This window comes from Haematobia irritans, chromosome 5 (genome assembly GCF_050003625.1).
Source record: "Haematobia irritans isolate KBUSLIRL chromosome 5, ASM5000362v1, whole genome shotgun sequence".
Taxonomy (NCBI): Eukaryota; Metazoa; Arthropoda; class Insecta; order Diptera; family Muscidae; genus Haematobia; species Haematobia irritans.
Window position 1 is genome coordinate 157,098,843 of NC_134401.1, and position 20,645 is coordinate 157,119,487.

The following is a 20,645-nucleotide window of genomic DNA, read 5'->3' on the forward strand; positions in this document are numbered from 1 at the left end:
ACTTCCATGTACGTTTTGTACTTTTTGATATATTTACCCCATCACAGTTGGCGATAGTTGCAGTGTCACTTACGAGTCTGTGATAGCGATGAGGATGAAATGGAACGTTGAAATGCTGGCAGGGTATCAGCCTGTTTCTGTATGTCGAACGAGTTCTGTCGATCGAGCGAAATGCGTAAAAACGGCTGATTTTTGGTTATAAATTCAGCTGTTTGCATCCATTTCAACCGATCGATATAGCTCGATCGACATACTGAAACAGGCTGTATATGTCCTTTGCACTAAAGTTAAAAAGATATTGTTTGCGGACGGCCCCGTAATCTTAAAATAATAAAACGCCAAAATGACGTTTGGAGAATAATTTCATAAAAAGATTTTAGTTATCTCCCAGCCAACAATTCCATTTTATCCGCATCGCTACCACAGACTAGTAAGTGACACTGCAAAAATCGCCAACTGTGATGGGGGAAGCGTATGAAAAAGTATGCAATGTACATGAAAGTATTTTGCCATCACTATTGTTACTAGAGCCATTTTATATTTTGTGAAACACCAAGCGCAACTAGCTTCTTGTAATTTATTTAAATAAAAACGATAATGAAGTGTTGAAAACATCGCTTAAATTTGTGAAAGGTAACAACAATTGTTGACTTTCCAAATGGAATAAAGCGATAGTTTTTCAAATATTTTTCATCGAGAATAAAAGCACTGGCTGATGGACGCTGCAACATGTGACTTGCAACTTGTAACTCAACATCATTAGGGCTGTTTTCTTTTTGTACTGATAACCAGTGCTAAAATAAAACGCAAAAAAAATTTCAGTTCAAATTTCGATTTTGATTGGCAACACTTGGTCGTCAAATGTCAAAATCAAAGTTATTGTTTACAAATAAAAATAGGGGGTATATATTTAATAATCAATTTATAGAAATAAGTGTACCAAAAACGAAAGAGTGATTATTAATTTTAAAGGATTTGCTGCTTGCCTTTCAAAAACAAATGACTGCTGGCAACAGCTACGTGCGTGGAAACAGATTCAGTGCGTCATGTTTATCAACCAAACGCGTGGAAATATGGGAATTTGTTCAAGTGGTGGATTTACAAGTGGCTATACCACACAAGCATGTGTGGTATAGAAATGGATATGCCAATTGCATCAAAATCACAAAAGCCTAGTTAACGTAGAATTACAGACTTCGGCCAGCCATCACAAGAGGGAGAGAATATACAGGAAATATAATTCAACTTAATATCACAAATTATTTAATTAAACACCATGTCATCGCAAAATGTAAAATAATTTACCCACGCCGAAGTTGCCAAAAATATTACAAAAGAAAAGAATTGGTTCATAATCCACAACAACGTGTATGACGTGACCCCTTTTCTCAATGAGCATCCTGGTGGTGAAGAAGTCTTGATCGAACAAGCTGGTAAAGATGCTACAGAAAATTTCGAAGAAGTTGGTCACAGTTCATATGCCCGTGAAATGATGCAACAATACAAAATCGGTTAACTAGTTGCTGAAGAGCGTACAAATGTTCCAGAAAAATCCGAACCCACATGGAATACTGAGCAAAAGAACGAGGAATTGTAATGAAGTCATGGCTGATGCCTTTTGTCTTGGGTTTAATAGCCACCTTGGTTTATGAGTTTTTCTTTGGAACGAAATACCAATAATTGTAGGCAGAGAAAAACATCACCACCACCAGCCACAAACAAATATCGCAAGTTTATTTGTATATTTAGTTGAGAAAGGGATTTCTTGCTGTTTTAGACCATAAAGCAAGTCATACAAAAAACAAAAACAAAACATATACAGTGACTCACAAAAATATTCATTTTAATATCTTGAAATCGCAAACCGCTTAACATTTATATGAAAAAGTTTTATTAAAATGTTTCCATGGATATACATATCAGCAAAACGTAAACAAAAATCGTGAAATTAATTTTATTGTATTATTTTTAATCATTAAATCAAAAAACTACAAAAAAAGCTCACAAAAGTATTCGTCGTATCAGTAATCACATTGTATGAGACATTATTTTGGTCCACTTAGTATTTGGAATAGTACCCTTTGTTAGCGCAAATGGCTTCCAGTCGTCTTGGCATCAAAACGTTTCTTGAGAGATTTTGCCCCATTCTTCTTGTAACACTTCTTTTAAGGGCTGTCCAAGATGAAATTTGGTTTTGTCCGATCCACGGTTCCAAATGAGATCCTAGTTTTCAATGGGGTTGCTACCTGGGCTTTGTGGTTGCGTTTTGAGATATTTAGTGTTGTGAAGGAGCCATATTTTCACATCCCAGGCCGTGTGTTTGAGGTGTTTGCTTGTTGGAACAAGGAGTCTTTATCACGAAATCCCATTTTAGAGGCGCTGGAGTGAAGATTTTCTTTCAAAATTTTTAAATATGTTAAAAAACATTTAGGCGTTCATGGTTCCATCAATAAAAACTAAGTTTCATTACACTTGTTTTTAAATTTTTTATTTTCAAGGTTTCCCTAAGCTTTCGCCGTGAAAATAAAAAATGTCGAAAAGTGTAAGACAAAAGTTTTTATTATTTTAAAATTTATTAAGAAAATGTAACCATTAAAAAAAATAGGTTTATTTTAGTTATCGGAATTATTATTTCTTAAGCAAATTAACTTAACTTTATTCATTTTTGGATTATGTTTGTATAATTAACCCTCTAATGCCCCAATTTTTTGGCCATCTGAATAAATATTTAATGTTAACGACACAAAAGCAAGAAAACTAAACAAGAAAATTTTATAGGTAAAATTCAGTATATGCTGCAAAGCCTCTTGAACAGTTCCAACTGTTTTCTTTTTATTTTACCCATTTTTATTGTGTTAAGGTGTGTTTTACTAAAAGCTTCCTTATTTATTGAAGCCCGCCTAAAGGCGGGATTGGGCATTAGAGGGTTAACTAAAGAATAGAAAAATTATACACAAATGAAGCGTAAATATCTAAAAAATTCATGAAAATTTTAAATTTTACCGCAAAATCCAAACCAAAATCATACTGTCTTGGTGAATATTTTCTAAATAATGATGAAGAAGGCAATTTTATTATTATATACTATTCCAAATGCTATTTTTATACCCTCCACCATAAGATGGTGGTTTTTTAAGTTTGCCATTCGGTTTGTAACATATCGAAAAATTGCTCTAAGACCCCATAAAGAATAGGGTGGTTAAATTTTCAAGGGCCGATGTTGATTTTGAATAAAACACAAACTATTTAGGACATTATTGTAATTTTATTTTATTATGATATATTCGTATTACTCAATTATGTATGGAACAAACTATAGGCCAAATAGACGCCGCGACCTCGGTGGCACACCTCCATCCGATGGTCCAAATTTTCGATGACGCTGGGGCATAATTGAGGTTCTATGCCGTTAATGTGCCGAATTATCTCGTCCTTTAGCTATTGAATTGTTGCTGGCTTATCGACGTACACCTTTTCTTTCAAATAACCACAAAGAAAAAAGTCCAACGGTGTCAAATCACATGATCTTGGCGGTCAATTAACATTGCCATTACGTGAGACAACACGGACATTAAATTTGTTGCGCAAAAGAGCCATTGTTTCGTTAGCTGTGGGGCAAATTCGGGCCATACAAAGTTCGTTATCATCTTACGATAGCGAACACCATTCACAGTAACTGCCTGACCGGCCTCATTTTGGAAAAAATACGACCCGATGATGGTCGGTCCGTCTGTTGAAATCACGCCAACTTCCGTTCGAAACAAGCTATTGACTTGAAACTTGGCACAAGAAGTTGTTATTGATATAGGTCGTATCTTATTGGAAAAGGGCCATATCGCATTACTTTACGTATAGCCCCCATATAAACCGATCCCCAGATTTGACCTTCGGAGACTCTTGGAGGGGCAAAATTCATCCGATCCGGTTGAAATTTGGTACGTGGTGTTAGTATGTGGTTTCTAACAACCATACAAAAATTGGTCCATATCGGTATTGGGCGGGGCCGACTATATCATACCCTAAACCACCCCATGCGAATTAGTAAACATAAGCAAGGGTATCATTGGTATAGGTTTGGGAGATGAACCGAATTTCCTTATTTATGAAAATTATGCAGTATACACTCAAAAAAAGGCATGTCCTGTTACAAAGATTTTGTCTTTACTTTAAAAATTTACTTTTTCCTTTTTTTTCCTTTTTTTTTTAAATCCGAGCCAAAGAAGCGGAGAATACTAGTAAGGATATTTTTAAGACACATTTTTTTTTAAATTTCGGTTTTGTGTACTTCTTTCTAGGAAGCGAATTTTAAGTTTTCATTTTTTCAGCTTTTGTTCTCTATATGCTATTAAAATCCTTTAAAACGAGTTAACAACTTTATTTTCCAAATTCAGACTCGACTTCCAGTATACTCATAGAAAAGGTCTGCTAAAAACAGCAGTAGATGTCTGCTGTTATATTTTTGTACTTCACGGCCTAATGAACAATAATTTATAAAATTTTTATACCCTGCGCCACACTGTTGAACAGGGTATTATAAGTTAGTGCATATGTTTGCAACACCCAGAAGGAGACGAGATAGACACATGGTGTCTTTGGCAAAAATGCTTAGGGTGGGCTCCTGAGTCGATATAGCCATGTCCGTCTGTCCGTGAACACATTTTTGTAATCAAAGTCTAGGTCGCAATTTAAGCCCAATCGACTTCAAATTTGGCACAAGTATGTGTTTTGGGTCAGAATAGAACCCTATTGATTTTGGAAGAAATCGGTTCAGATTTAGATATAGCTCCCATATATATCTTTCGTCCACTTATACGGCCCTAGAAGCCAGATTTTAACCCAAATTTGGTAGAAATTTTGCACTAGGAGTACAATTGGTAGTATAGTCAAATGTGCCAAATTTTATTGAAATCGGTTCAGATTTAGATATAGCTTCCATATATATCTTTCGTCCGATATGCACTTATATGGATTCAGCCTGAGTTTTACCCTGATTTGGTTGAAATTTTGCTCAAACATAACGCTTGGCCATATAGTCACGAGTGCAAAATTTGATTGAAATCGGTTCATATTTAGATATAGCACCGATATATATCTTTCGTCCGATTTAGACTCATATGACAACAGAGGCCAAAGTTTACTACCGATTTTCGTGAAGTTTTGCACAGAGAGTAGAATTAACATTCTAGCAATGCTTGGTAAATTTGATTGAAATCGATTCAGATTTAGGTGTCGTTATGTGTGTTGAATTTGGTTAAAATCTTTAATATTTTAGATATTTAAGTGTGTTAAGTTTGATCTGATTTGGTTCAGATTTAGATAAAACCCCCATATATTCGTGTTTCCAGTTATTACAAATATGACCAAAATTCCCACACTTTAGACAAAACTCTGTGATGATTTCCTCATATCTTAGTCATATCCTGTAGTGCCAGAATTTCCACAGAACAGTTGATTTTTAAATAAGGCTCCAAGTCGCTCGACTTGACCAAATAATATGTTACAACCCACACTTGACCACATATCTTGGCGAGATCTACCAATATCCTTTTAAAATCGCCACTGGTGAGTAGCAAAAATTGCAAATATTACTAAAATTTTCCTATATTTGGTATACATATGTATCGCCTGATAAATCATAAATGTCCTTTTGTACACTTGCATTAAAATTTCTCTCGCTTCATATTTCCCATATTTTTTACTAACATTGTGTTTCATCCCATGGTGATAGCCGATTTTAATTCTAGTGTTTTTGTACAAATATTCTCTTCATTATAAGTACTTGTATCTGGAAATGCAAACCTTTGCATAGCTCCCAGCAAATTTGAAGTAGTTAAGGTGGTAACACAAATGTTGGTATACATAGTGGTGAAGGGTATAATATAGTCGGCCCAGCCCGACTTTAGACTTTACTTACTTGTTTTTTACTAACATTGTGTTCCACCCCAGGGCATTAGCCGACATAAATTTTAAGTCAATAGAATTTTGGTCTTAAATATATTGTCGGTTCATATTTAAATGCATGTATATGGGAACATAAATCTTTATATATACCACTCAAAAAATTTGAACGAATTCAGATGGTGTCGAAAATGTAGATCACAAAGTGGTGCAGGGTATAATATAGTCGGCCCTGTCCGACTATAGACTTTCCTTACTTGTTTTTCTATAGAAAAATTTGTCAAAATTTTATTTCTATAGAAAATTTTCTCAAAATTTAGCATATTTATTGAAAATGTATTTCTATAGTAAATTTTCATATAATGTTATTTCGTGCTGATGGTCACTGATTCTTAAAAAACCTCTAATATAAATCTTTCGACCGATTATAAATTCAATTTTGCGAAATTGCCTAAAAATGTATACCCTGCGTCGCACTCTTTATAGAAGTATTACAATATACATTGTCCAAATCGAGTGAGGTAAATAGCAACATAAACCTTTATAAAAAGCACTAAACAAAATTGAAGGATTGAGATTTTATCAAAATGTGGATCTAAATACAAAGTTGTGTATATTATAGTCTGCCCCGCCAGACTTCAGATTTTCTTATTATTATTATTTTTTTTATTTTTGACTAAAATTATGTTTCGTCCCATAAAGTTAGATTCAAATATTAAGTACATAGATTTTGTTGAAGTGTATACAATTTTGTCTAAATCGGTGCAGATTCAAATTCATGCATATGTGAATATCAACCTTTATATAGCTCGCAACAAACTTGAGATGGTATCAATGAATTTGGTCCACAATGAAGGGTATAATACATTATTTTGTTTTTAAACATAGGAACGACATTGGCCTGAATTCGAAACATAGAGTACAAGTACACACACTTTTTCATTAGAAATAAGTTGTTTTAGCACACTATACGAGTGCTGGAGATCATGATCGCACTGAATAATCCATGTAGACGGTATTTCCCGTGATTGTTATGGTAATATTACATGGGACAAACTGTTTTTGAAGATTTCCAAAAGCATAGTGCCCTCTATACTCTATAAATCGGAGCCATAACATGTCCAAAAAACGACCCCCAGACCATAATATTACCCCCACCATTATTGAAGGAACTGTTTTTATTTCTTGGATTAAGACTTTTCTTTGGACCTTCGTACTAAACTTCCACCACCCGAGCCATGCAATTTAAACTTTGATTTGTAGGAAAATAAAACACATTTCACTGATTCTCATGCCATTTAAGGTGTTTTTGTAAAAATTTAAGGCGCGGTTAAATTTTTTCGAACTCCATAATTATTGTGAGTCTCACGAAATACAGAGAAGGCCTTTGACGAAATGTCCAAATGAAATCGTCACTTCCGTGAGAGTTCCTTTATTGGAAGTTGTTAGAGACGCTACATTTAAAGTTGGGCCACTAGATATTTCTACATAATTCGATACATATTCCTGTTTTTGTTGAAGTGAAACAAAATTTAAACAAATACTTCTGTTTTGTTTATTTACATTTGCTTTTGTTTCTTCTTCTTTTCAGTATGTGACATTCACTTGAGATGTGTTCCTCCCCAGTATTTTAGTTAGTTGCCAATTCATATTTTGACAACTACAAAATTCGCATATAATGGTGACTCTGGTGCGACTTGCACTGATAGTTGCACTGGATAGAACACCAGTGCAACGATTGCCATACAAAAGTTCTATCCAGTGCAAAAAGAAAACAGCCCTATTATTTTATTAATGCAAAAAAAATGTGATGTGATAGTTGTATAAATGTTATATTTATAAGAATTTATAAATGTATAATCAAATTAATAAACATCAAAACAATCGTGTTTACTTGACCACAATGATTCTTTTACAACTACCTTAAAATTCACTTTTCCTGATAGTTTGAAGGGGCTCCTATTGGCGTCGATCTAAATTTATCAAAAAAGGCACCTAATAATTGCACTCATACGATACTTTTTTGTAGTAACTTGGCGTGGTACAACTTCTCAATAGTGATGGAGCTTTTCCGACGAGTTTTTGGATGTCGTATACGATTGTTTTCGACGTGGTGCGGATTCTCAGAAGCGCCGTCAAATTCAAAAAATGTTGGAAGGGCTGTTTCAGCGATGCCACCTTCTTATCAGATCATGTTTTTTATGTCATTTACGAGTCTGTGGTAGCGATCGAACTTTGAAATGCTGGCAGGGATAAATTTGACATGCCCAAAGGTCGAAAATCGTGAGATATCTATGAGTATTTTTAAATGGTTCGTTCATTTCGAGCCTTAAAACCTGCCTTAAAATTTTGTCTTATTAATTTTATTATTTAATAGTAATAAATTGTTGATATTCATAATAATAATAAATCTGGCATCGATGGAACCTTTTAGTGGGAGCTCATCAACAATCGCCTAAATGCACTTTGTTTACCATTGTATTTTATACAACACTGACAATCAGATGTTTTTACGCGGGCTTTTTAGCTTTTTCCCTTGCCGTGGCAACTCTGTTTGGCTATTTTTACTAGTAAATTGGCGCGCTTTGACGGTTACAGAGTTGTCACAGAAGAAAGAGAAGAAGAGCAGTTGCTGTAAAAAATAAGAATTTTACATCGTTCGATTCAATAAAAGACACCTTAAAGTACAAAATTTTACACAAAAATACAGAAAAACAAAATGGAAACGGAATTGAGTCAAGCTTATTATGGAGTTTATTGCTCATCAAAAGAAATTCTCAAGAATAATCAGCGACATTTATATTGCAGTGTACGTCACCATGACCATTTGTGCCACTTTTCTTTCTACGTTTCTTTATTTCGCTATGGGCTAAACTTACCGTTTTTTTCTATTGATCCATTGCGTTTTTCTTTCTTTTTTCTCGATATGTAGATGTTGGATTTATTGACGAGCACCTGTAAAACAACGGGTTTAGTGGGTAGCAAAATTGTAAGTGATGAAATGATACAGTTCTGGTTGTCGGACATATTGGCCTTGATGTTCGATACAGATCGTGCCATACAGACAAAGGCTGTGGAAGCCTTTGAACAGGGTCTAGCCTCTATGGATGTTCAAAAGATACACAACAGCAAAGAATGGCCAGCGCTTAAGGCCTCTTTGGCCAGTGTACAGGCTCCAAAGATTCACAAGTTGAGAGAGGAACGTAATCCTCACTGGCATAGGGTGTGGGGTTACATGATACGTATACTTGACAAAGAACTGTTGAAGGGGGCAAGTACGATTAATGCATTTTTGGCTATAGTAGAATTGGGTTTTCGTAGCACTGACAATACCATAAGGGCAGAATCATTTCTGTGTTGGCGTTTGTTAATTGAAATCTTTGCCAAATACGATGAACTATCATCGCCCAAACGTTTGAAATTGATTTGTATTCCCCTAAAGAGTTCTCAGTCAAAATCTGCCCAGGCTGCTGAGGTTAAATTAAGGGTGTGGTGGTATTTATTGACACGTTTTGGTTCAAAATTGGGTGATAACTTTGAGAGTGTTGTAGAACCATTTCTCCAGTTTTGCTTTGGTGGGATATCCAATACAAAACAGATGATTAGTGCTGCTAAGCAATATGAAGTTGTCAGAGAATTAGCAATACCATGTATGGCCAAGTTGCTGTCAAGTGAAAAAAGTGAATTTTTGGATCGTTGTTTGAGAGACCACAAACTCGAAGCTATGGAATCCCCTTCGGCTATATTGGAAAATAGTATTTTGGAAAAACATTGGTCCTCGGTTGCTTGTGCAGCCTTAGAGTCCATTCAACTAATGGTAAGTGTAAAGCAAATATTCTTCGTAACCACCCCCCGCTGAGCTGCTATTGTTTTATGTTTGTTTGTTTTTTAGGTTAATGAATCCGCTGATGCCGACGTGGGAGAACAACACCTGTTCCAACAATTACTACGACAACTTCTACAAATGACTTTCCGCAAGGACATTGCCCCCTTAACCATACATGTGTGCACAGCCATACAAAAGATGCAAAACAAAAGCCCGCGCACTGTTATCATAGCCATCAATACTTTGGCCGCCGAAGGTTTGGTGGCCAAGAAAACTTTTGATGATTCGGAATTATATCCAAAGGTTTTGAATTCATTTACCCAACTCTTCATATCGGCACGATCTATAGTACCGCCAGCTATACTGCAACGTTGTGTGGATAAGGTGTTCTCCTTGGAGGCCCATGAGTCGGGTCGCATTAAATGGCGGTCGCTTTCGATAATGATGGGCCAAATATTCCTTTTAAAAGACGATGAAGATTTCGAGGCATTCGAAACGAAATTGATCATATGGCGCAATGTGTCACAAGGTCTTTTGAAACACCTAAAGGAAAATGCTTTGGACGTTAGGGTTAGAGAAAATGCTTTACTAATGGAGCGATGGATACTTTGGCCGGTTCAGGTATGTGTGGGCTTTGCAGGTTCCAAGTCAACAAGTGGATTTGATACTGGCTTTTGTTCCCTGTGGAGACAACTAATCAATGCTGGACAGAATGCTCCAGATCGGCGTCCTTTTATTAGTAAGGTAGGAGGGGTACTAAAGGACCTACCGAAGATACGCCACGAGGAGTCCTCATTTGGCGAAATATTCGATGCCTATGCCATGGCCGTTATGAAATTGGAATGTGAAAAGGACAGTCTCCAACACCATGAATTTTTCGCTTTGATGCAGGAAATATTAAAGCAACAATTGCCTAAGAAGCCCTTGGAGGCATGCCTGAACACTTTACGCAATGCTTTGGTGGGTTTCAAAAGTACCGAGGCCTCTGCAATGTTTGAGCACATCAAGGCAGTATTGTCAGCAGTTGTGGCTCTCAATGCAAAGGGCTCCACTTGCTCAGTGGATAATAAATTTCTTGATGAATGGAAGCGTTACGTAGTGGACAAATTACGGTCATTGCTAAACAAAGAATCCTTCCAGCAAGTGAAAGAAGTGGTTAAAGGAAATAGCGATGTGTTCATTGTCATACCATCTGTATGGAGTTTGAATCCAGATAAACTGACCGAAAGGCAAAAGGAGAAAATGGCCGAAAAGGCAGATATACCAGCTCTCTATAATGATATGAGCCAATCGCAAGAAACTTCTCTAAAACCTTGGACGCCCAAGAAAATTGTAATAGCTCAAAAAGATAAGTCCGAAATAGTCTTGGAAGGTCAACAATCGGAGGAGGTTATAGAAGAATCAGAGCCCATAGTGGTGGAAAGACCTAGCGAGATGGAAAAATCTTCTATGAGTACTCCAGTTAGCAAAAAGACCTCTTTGCGAAATCAAACTAAAGTTCAAGGTACCCCCAGGGAGCAGCAGCAACAACAAGAAGAGGATAAAAAATCTGAACAGGAAATGACTCGCAGTACTCGCAACTCCAAACGGTCTATACTAGCCACTACCACAGAGGAAGAGCCTAAAGAAAAAATGAGCTCGATAGAGGACAGCATAATTAGAAGGGTAATTAATACAATTTTCATTGGCTATGGTTTATTATCAACAAAGCAAAATAATTATTATTTTTTTCCTCTGCCAGCAAACTCGTCGCTCTGGTCTACGCACCAAGAACGATAACAAAAAAGCCGAAGAAACCTCAGGCGAAAAATCAAAATCAAGTGTTGCAGACAAACCACACCACCATCAAATGGAGAATGTATCAAGTATGTGTGGCCTTCTTTATTATTATTATTTAGTTTTTTTGTTACATGCAAGCATTAGATAAGATATGCACACACCACATTATGTACACTGAAAGAAACAACTTGATTAGTCTAGTGGAATAACTCTCCCAAAAAATATTTTTTTAGGCCCTAGCAAAAGTGCTGCAAACAAAAATGTCACGACTGCAACCATTAATACAGAAGATATATTTGATGATCATGAGACTCCTCTAACAGAAAAAGATAAGGAAAATATTCTCATGGAACAACAGGAAACCCAATTACCACCAACAATTGTGGAATCTTTACCACCAACAGAAATTGCCACAGAGACTCAAATGAATACAGTACGTCAGACCCAAGACGGTGAAAAAAAGATGACCACTGCCAAGGTTTCCAATAGTGTGACTACTGATACCAATAAAAAGGATGAGGCTTCTAAGAAAGCCGACAATACAGTTGAAATTCTTTCAAATGAACTAATAATTGATCTCAACACTAAATCAAACACAAATGCCATAACAGAGATTTTACAAACTAAAGAAGTTTCACCAAAAAAGACTTCCACTAGATTTACACCCTTGGTAAGTAAATACACATGATCACTACTAAGTAATGGACTAATATGTTTTTGCTTGTTTTTTTTATAGTCGTCTCCTCCTGATCGTAAACTTACTAATAACAGTAGTAGCCCAACATTAAGACCTAAACCCTCAGCCCACCTTACTGGTCGAGGTGCACAATTGATAAATATGATACGTAATAAGAAAGTAGATATATCAGCCACAGCATCCTCTTCTACATCGACCTCGGGCCAAGCCTCCGCATCGGTTTCAACACCTTCACAACATCGTAATCCCGCCACTGAGCTTATGGAATTAACCGGCACTGATCAGACATCGACCCCAGTTCAGCATAAAGATTTTTTGGTATTCTCAAAGCGTTTACCCTCACCGACGGCCAGTCCCTCGGCAAGTATTTTAAAACGGAAATTACGAAATGATAGCATTGAGGATCTATCATTTGAATCTCCGGCCTTTAAGCGTAAACGTGTGAGTTTTCATGATCCACCAGTGTCGGTTACAAAAGAATATTTGAGGGATGCTGAAGAGACAAAAACTAAACCCAAGAGGTAAGCTTGACTTCTACATAGATTTGTATTTAATTGCATACATGTAACAAAATGCGTTCATGTATTAAAAAAATTATGAACATTTGTTTATGAAACATTTGTTTGTAGCCAATGCATAAGATTAAGTTTGAGTTGAAATCTGATATTTTTATTTTTCTAGAAGGTTAGGTAATCGACAATGATAACCTTTGCTCTACAGGCATTTTATTTCTAATACATATTGTAAAATTAAATGGCCTTTTTATGATTTAAGGACATCTAGCTGTAGCTAGGTCATGGATTTAGTTGCTTTTTTTTTTGTTTGAACGTACACACAATGGGTCCACAAAAAAGTAAAAACATTTGTAGAATGTGAATGAATTTGCAAGCCAAAATTTTAAAAAATATTCATTTTTAAAAACCATTGTATTCTTATAGAAACAAAATGAACTTTCAAAAATAGGAAATCTCAAATTGATTCGAATTCGAGGTAGAGTTTGTATGGCCGTGCTAAACACTGTACAAAATTATTACTTTTGCAATTAAAATTTCTCCAAATGGAGAACTGCATTTGTTTTGGGGTGGCCCATGAATTTGGTATTCGGTTGTTGAGGAAGAAAAACTATTTTTTAGGGCATTTTCTTTAGAAATAAAATTTGGACAAAATTTTCTATAGAAATAAAATTTGGACAACATTTTCTATAGAAATAAAATTTAGAGAAAATTTTCTAAAGAAATGAAATTTTGACAAAATTTTCTATAGAAATAAAATTTGAACAAAATTTTCTATAGAAATAAAACTTTGACAAAATTTTCTATAGAAATAAAATTTTGACAAAATTTTCTATAGAAATAAAATTTTGACAAAAATTTCTATAGAAATAAAACATTGACAAATTTTTCTATAAAAATAAAATTTTGACAAAATTTTCTATAGAAATAAAATTTTGAAAAAATTTTCTATAGAAATAAAATTTTGATAAAATATTCTATAGAAATAAAATTTGGACAACATTTCCTATAGAAATAAATTTTTGAGAAAATTTTCTATAGAAATAAAATTTTGACAAAATTTTCTATAGAAATAAAATTTTGACAAAATTTTCTATAGAAATAAAAATTTGACAAAATTTTTTATAGAAATAAAATTTTGACAAAATTTTCTATAGAAATACAATTTTGACAAAGTTTTCTATAGAAATAAATTTTTGAGAAAATTTTCTATAGAAATAAAATTTTGAAAAAAAGAAATAAAAATTTTTACAAAAAATTTTAAAGAAATAAAATTTTGACAAAATTTTTTATAGAAATCAAATTTTGATAAAATTTTCTATAGAAAAAAATTTTTGTCAAATTTTCTATAGAAATGAAATTTTGAAAAAATTTTCTATAGAAATAAAATATTGACAAAATTTTTTATAGAAATAAAGTTTAGAGAAAATTTTCTATAGAAATAAAATTTGGACAAAATTTTCTATAGAAATAAAATTTTGAGAAAATTTTCTATAGATATAATTTTAAAGAGAAATTTTTTATAGAAATAAAATTTTGACAAAATTTTCTATAGAAATAAAATTTTGACAAAATTTTCTATAGAAATAAAATTTTGACAAAATTTTCTATAGAAATAAAATTTTGACAAAATTTTCTATAGAAATAAAATTTTGACAAAATTTTCTATAGAAATAAAATTTTGACAAAATTTTCTATAGAAATAAAATTTGACAAAATTTTCTATTGAAATAGAATTTGAACAAAAATTTTCTATAGAAATAAAAATTGGACAAAATTTTTCTATAGAAATAAAATTTGGACAACATTTTCCATAGAAATAAAATTTTGACAAAATTTTCTATAGAAATAAAATGTTGACAAAGTTTTCTATAGAAATAAAATTTGGACAAAATTTTTCTATAGAAATAAAATTTGGACAAAATTTTCTATAGAAATATAATTTGGACAAAATTTTCTATAGAAATAAAATTTTCAGAAAATTTTCTATAGAAATAAAATTTGGACAAAATTTTCTATAGAAATAAAATTTGGACAAAATTTTCTATGTAATAAAATTTGGACACAATTTTCTATAGAAATAAAATTTGGACAAAATTTTCTATAGAAATATAATTTTTTTGTTTGGTAGTTTTTTGGTAAAAGTTTCTCCAAATTTTGGTAGAGCTAGAGTGGCAACCGTGATTGAGATAGAAAATATTGAAGAGAAAGGACCGGATGATTAGGCTAGGTTAGGTTGTGAAGGATGACAACTTTTAATTTAATTTAATTTATTTTCATATGTAACTAAGCCTTACAAAGGCCTTATACAGTTACTTAAATCAACATTTTAAATACTTTTGCATATAAATAATTGCAGTTCTATTTATCCTATTAATTTTCCACCAAATGTGACAGCTATATGTAGCCAACCGCAGTATAAAGCCAATTAAAAATTGAAGGTTGCATTCCCCATCGTTCCGTGACTAATTTTTGGTAAGAGTATAATGTCGCATAGGCCTTCTTTATGCGGTCTGCGGTATTTTCCATCCAGTTCAGTTTACAGTCCAAGAAAACATCCAAATATCTTATTGATTTCGAGAGATTCAACTTTGTTCCTTGAAATTCAGAAGCTTTGTATCCAATGATCTTTCTTCTTCTAGCGAAGAGTACCAGCTCTATTTTTTTTCAAGGTTCACACCCAATCCGCATCCAGACTTTAAGAGTCCAGTCTGAAAGATACTGTAAAGTCTCACTCAAGACATATGAAAACGTATCCAGGAATTTTCCTGATACTAATATTACGATGTCTTCCGCGTACGCCACCCGCTGGTGCCTTTGCTACTCAGCCCAATGAAAACCTCGTTTACTATCAATACCCATAGCAAGGGTGATATTACATCGCCTTCTGGCAATTTCGATGTGGTCTTAGCCTTCCTTATGGAGTTTGCGATTACGGTTTTTCTTTCGTATTGGGTTTCTTATGATTTACAGGAACTAGGGTAGACTCTTTTTTTGTGCCGATTTTCAAATAACCCAAAAACTCAAATATTTCTTTCGAATGGGGTTTCGTAAGATTTATAGTAACTAGGCTAGACCATTTTTTGTGCCGATTTAATGTAATAAGAAATTTTTCTGCCAAATCAATAAATCGTACAAGGTTTTTGGAATTTATTTTTTGAAAATCTAAAATTTCTTTTATAAGCCAAGAAAATTATTAGATATCCTATACACATACTCTCGAAGTCCCATTTTTCATTTCAATTAAATGTCTGTTTTATGATTTTTTTCATCAATTTTAGTCAGTATCAATACTCAGATTTGGTCAGAATCAAGTCGATTCATCGGTTTGGATAGATGATAAAAATCCCATAAGTAGATTGATAGAATTAAAAAAATTTTCAAAAGTCGACTTAAACTTAGTTAGGAACACAACATTTTAAAATTAATTTTGGAACATAAATTAATTTTCGATATCCTGAGTCGACTGGTTAGCTAACTCTGCTCTAACGGAGGTTAATCGTAAAAGTATCTGTTTTTCAACAGATTTTTATAGATTTTTTTTAATTTGATTAATTTGTTCCAAACAATTATTTTCTGTATGAACTTTGCTATTTTGTTCGAAGGTCTTGCTTGGTTTATACTATATATTCTACCACTTCGGTAGTAGATTGTATTTACGATACCGAAATATTGAAGAGAAATTTTCCCATAGATTACTGTTATTTGCTTTTTTTACCCGTATACATATTTATTCATCGAATTAAATAGATGCCAATTAAAACCGACTTACGATGGATACCAGCATAAAAGATATCCCTGTTAATATCACTTTATATTTATGTAGTAATTAGTTGTCGGCGTTGCTTTCTAAAACAAAACTGGTAGCACGTGACAAGAATTCGAACCAAAATGCGCATATGAGTCTTCGAAGAAAAAATCACATCTTAACGCTGAATGAGTTTACCAAGAATACATGCCAAAATACAAAATGTAAATCACTTATATAAACAAAGTTATGTTGAAATTTGGTAAAGTCTTTGGCATATTAGGGTTGTTATTAACTTAACATAAAAAAAGATTTGATTTGACTTAAAATTTCGATATCTCGATAGCCGTTAATGTAATAACATAAATTTACTTCTTTATAATAAAACAGATTTTTGAAGGCGGGAAGATTAAGCATTTAAAGGACCAAGATCTCTCTTTCTAACGGCTATGTTAAAAAATTATGATTTTATATGGTTAGCTAACGTATTTTTAGGTGGGAAGGATCATCCACTAGGACCCATATATGTAGGTTCCTAATATTGTTTTTTTTTTTTTTTTTTTTTTTTTTTTTTTAATTCATGTACGGTTTATTTTATTTCTATAAAAAAATTTGTCAAAATTTTATTTCTATTGAAAATTTTCTCAAAATTTTATTTCTATAGAAAATTTTGTCCAAATTTTATTTCTATAGAAAATTTTGTCAAAATTTCCTACAGAAAATTTTGTCAAAATTTTATTTCTATAGAAAATTTTGTCAAAATTTTATTCTATTGAAATTTTTTTTTTTATAAATTTTATTTCTATAGAAAATTTTGTCCACATTTTTATTTCTATAGAAATTTTGTCAAAATGTTTATTTCTTTTTTTCAAAATTTTATTTCTATAGAAAATTTTGTCAAAATTTTATTTCCACACAAAAATTCGTCAAAACTTGATTTCTATATAAAATTTTGTCAAGATTTTTATTTATATAGAACATTTTGTCAAATTTTTATTTCTATAGAAAATTTTGTCAAAACTTTTGTAAAATTTTTATTTATATTGAAAATTTTGTCAAATTTTTATTTCTATAGAAAATTTTGTCAAAATTTTATTTCTATAGAAAATTTTGTCAAAATTTTATTTCTATAGAAAATTTTGTCAAAATTTTATTTCTATAAAAATTTTTGTCAAAATTTTATTTCTATAGAAAATTTTGTCAAAATTTTATTTCTATAGAAAATTTTGTCAAAATTTTATTTCTATAGAAAATTTTGTCAAAATTTTATTTCTAATGAAAATTTTGTTAAAATTTTATTTCTATAGAAAATTTTGTCAAAATTTTATTTCTATAGAAAATTTTGTCAAAATTTTATTTCTATAGAAAATTTTGTCAAAATTTTATTTCTATAGAAAAATTTTGTCAAAATTTTATTTCTATAGAAAATTTTGTCAAAATTTTATTTCTATAGAAAATTTTGTCAAAATTTTATTTCTATAGAAAATTTTGACAACATTTTATTTCTATAGAAAATTTTGTCAACATTTTATTTCTCTAGAAAATTTTGTCAAAATTTTATTTCTATAGAAAATTTTCTCAAAACTTTATTTCTATAGAAAATTTTCTCAAAACTTTATTTCTATAGAAAATTTTCTCAAAATTTTATTTCTATAGAAAATTTTCTCAAAATTTTATTTCTATAGAAAATTTTCTCAAAATTTTATTTCTATAGAAAATTTTCTCAACATTTTATTTCTATAGAAAATTTTCTCAAAATTTTATTTCTATAGAAAATTTTCTCAAAATTTTATTTCTATAGAAAATTTTCTCAAAATTTTATTTCTATAGAAAATTTTCTCAAAATTTTATTTCCATAGAAAAATTTTTCAAAATTGTATTTCTATAGAAAATTTTCTTAAAATTTTATTTCTATAGAAAATTTTGTCAAAATTTTATTTCTATAGAAAATTTTGTCAAAATTGTATTTCTATAAATCTACAATTTTTGGTAGAATTCTACCAACTGTGTTTCCGACGCCTATATTGAAAAATACGATTATGATTTATTGTGGGAACAGCGTAACATTAGATTTCCATGGCCAGCTACTTTATGATTATTTACGCATATATAATTTTTTTTTTAATTTTTTCGTAAATTAATTTTTTTTCTAATATGTTATTCAGTCGCTTTAAACCCTAATGTGGTCAGTGACAAAAGTTGACTAACCCTAATGTACATTTGTATATACAATTCTTCATTATCTTTGAAACACTATTAAGGCTTTATGCAAAAACAAAGAAAACTATTAATTTCATTCAATTCTCTTAGGTGCTTGATAATGGACAAAGTTTCAGAGGCCAAACATGTTTTGCGTAGACGCAGTAAATTGGATAGCCTTATTGAAATTGAGAAGTTTAATCATCCTTCTGATACTAATGCCACGGCCACAGATAAAAGTTCTACACAAGCTCAAACGAATGTTGCTGCAGCCATGCCATCTTGTTCAACTAACATCAGTGTAAGTGCGGCCAATAAATCTACAGACAGTGTAATGGAGGAGAGTTTATCATCATTGAAATGGAATGATAGCCGTAATACAACAGCAGATGACACATTACCTCCACAATCTACAACAAGTACAATGGCAACTGATACCGTCACAAATGCAACAACAGCTGCCACACATAGTGACACACTGATGTCGTCCCATTGCCAGCATCCAGAACCTCAAGAACTTAATTTAGATATGGCCATGAATATGGTTTTGGAACAATGTTCACTGGATACAATTCTGGAAAAATATTTTGCCCAAGAAAGTTCACCCGAATTGAAATCATCTCGGATTTTAGCGAAATTCCTCTCCAATGCTATGGAGACACATCCCAAAATTAAAATCAATGTTTTGGAAACTTTATCGGAAAATCATTCGAAAGATTTTCTCGATCATGCTGTGCAAGAGAACTTGTCTTCCGTTGTATGTGATCGTTTGAATTTGAATTCGGTTATCGATTACATTTGCGCCAAATCGAAAATCAATTCGGGATGTCGCAATAATCTATTGCAACAATTACCTGATATTTTGAAACACAGCAAAAACGATGTGGAACGTTTTGATTTTATTGAGAATATTTTGAAACAATGTCAATTTACAGATGAACACATATTGGAGTTGATAAATGTGTTAATGTTAGCTCGCACTGGCCGAAAAGGGGGAGAACATTTAACCATGGTCTCAGAATCGGCAGTCGATTCATCTTCAAATTTATAAATTTACAAAGCAAAACAAATCAAATGGAAGCAAACAAAAACCATCGAAATTTGTAATGTACAACAAAAATATTTTTTTTTATTATTATTAATTTTTATCATTATTATTATTATCCTTTATATGCATAGACACTTTGCACACCCCCCCCCCAACCATGCACCCTTTTACATTTTTTATGTTATATTTTAAACAAAAAAAAAAAAACATACATAACAAAACATCGTTTAATAATTTATTTACTATTTTATTTTGTACATTGTATATGTATAACATACATATTGCATTCATACATATATATACAAGTAGAAAAAAGCAACAAAAAAAACGTTTTTGTATAATTATAAATATATTGGTTAATGTTATGAAAAGAAACACAAAAACAAAAAAGAGAAAATACACTATGTTAATAAGATTACAATGTTATAACATCAACAACAATAACAAAAACAACATTATTATATTGATAAAGTTATCGAGGGTTTTATTTTCGAATAAATTTTTAAATAGTTTAGTACTTAATTTCATTTATTTTTGTTTTATTTTAGTTGAAGGAACTTAAGTTGATTTTGTTTTTACATTGTGAATTTTTTCATGATGAGAAAAAATTGCTAGTTTTCTGTACTCATTTCTTTAACTAGTAAAACTACTTTTTATTTGTTTTGATATAATCAAAATATTCAAGACATGTGATAAATGTCAAGAATTTTCAACAAATGTCAAATTTCTTACTGCCCCCATGGGCTAGTGAAATTATGCTCACCTTGATTTATGTAAAATTTTTATCAATGGCGGTAAACTATTTCGCTTTCGAACAGGCCCTTTCAGAAAAATAATTTTCCCTTATAATTTTCGATGACGTTATCAAGAAGTCGTAGGGCAAAAAAATCCATCTATAAACTTTCGACTTTTATTTTTGTAGTTTTTTTATTTCAACA

The 20,645-nt window shown here is 31.9% G+C and overlaps 1 protein-coding gene, 1 long non-coding RNA gene and 1 pseudogene across 3 annotated transcripts; all 3 read left to right on the plus strand.

The window, feature by feature from the left end:
- Positions 1-799: 799 nt before the first annotated feature.
- Positions 800-7,802, plus strand: LOC142238421 (uncharacterized). 2 transcript variants are annotated; one of them, XR_012722723.1, is made up of 2 exons: positions 800-902; positions 7,490-7,802. It is a non-coding gene; the product is annotated as an uncharacterized LOC142238421 (long non-coding RNA). The 2 variants fall into 2 exon arrangements; XR_012722722.1 differs by lacking the exon at positions 800-902 and adding an exon at positions 4,243-5,562.
- LOC142238420 (cytochrome b5-like) lies at positions 888-2,471 on the plus strand (annotated as a pseudogene).
- A 672-nt stretch (positions 7,803-8,474) lies between the features above and the next one.
- On the plus strand, positions 8,475-20,234 carry Rif1 (Rap1 interacting factor 1). Its single transcript, XM_075309032.1, has 7 exons — positions 8,475-8,707; positions 8,831-9,715; positions 9,791-11,389; positions 11,466-11,589; positions 11,737-12,173; positions 12,240-12,721; positions 18,771-20,234. The coding sequence occupies exons 1-7, from the start codon at positions 8,618-8,620 to the stop codon at positions 19,708-19,710; spliced, it is 4,557 nt and encodes a 1,518-aa protein (XP_075165147.1). The 5' UTR covers positions 8,475-8,617; the 3' UTR covers positions 19,711-20,234.
- Positions 20,235-20,645: the final 411 nt, after the last annotated feature.

Excerpts from the sequence above, each read along its gene's own strand:
- Rif1 (XM_075309032.1), top strand. The coding sequence starts at position 8,618 with ATGGAAACGGAATTGAGTCAAGCTTATTATGGAGTTTATTGCTCATCA. Across the intron at positions 9,716-9,790 it reads TAGAGTCCATTCAACTAATG|GTTAATGAATCCGCTGATGC; the intron begins GTAAGTGTAAAG and ends TTTGTTTTTTAG. Across the intron at positions 11,590-11,736 it reads TCAAATGGAGAATGTATCAA|GCCCTAGCAAAAGTGCTGCA; the intron begins GTATGTGTGGCC and ends ATATTTTTTTAG.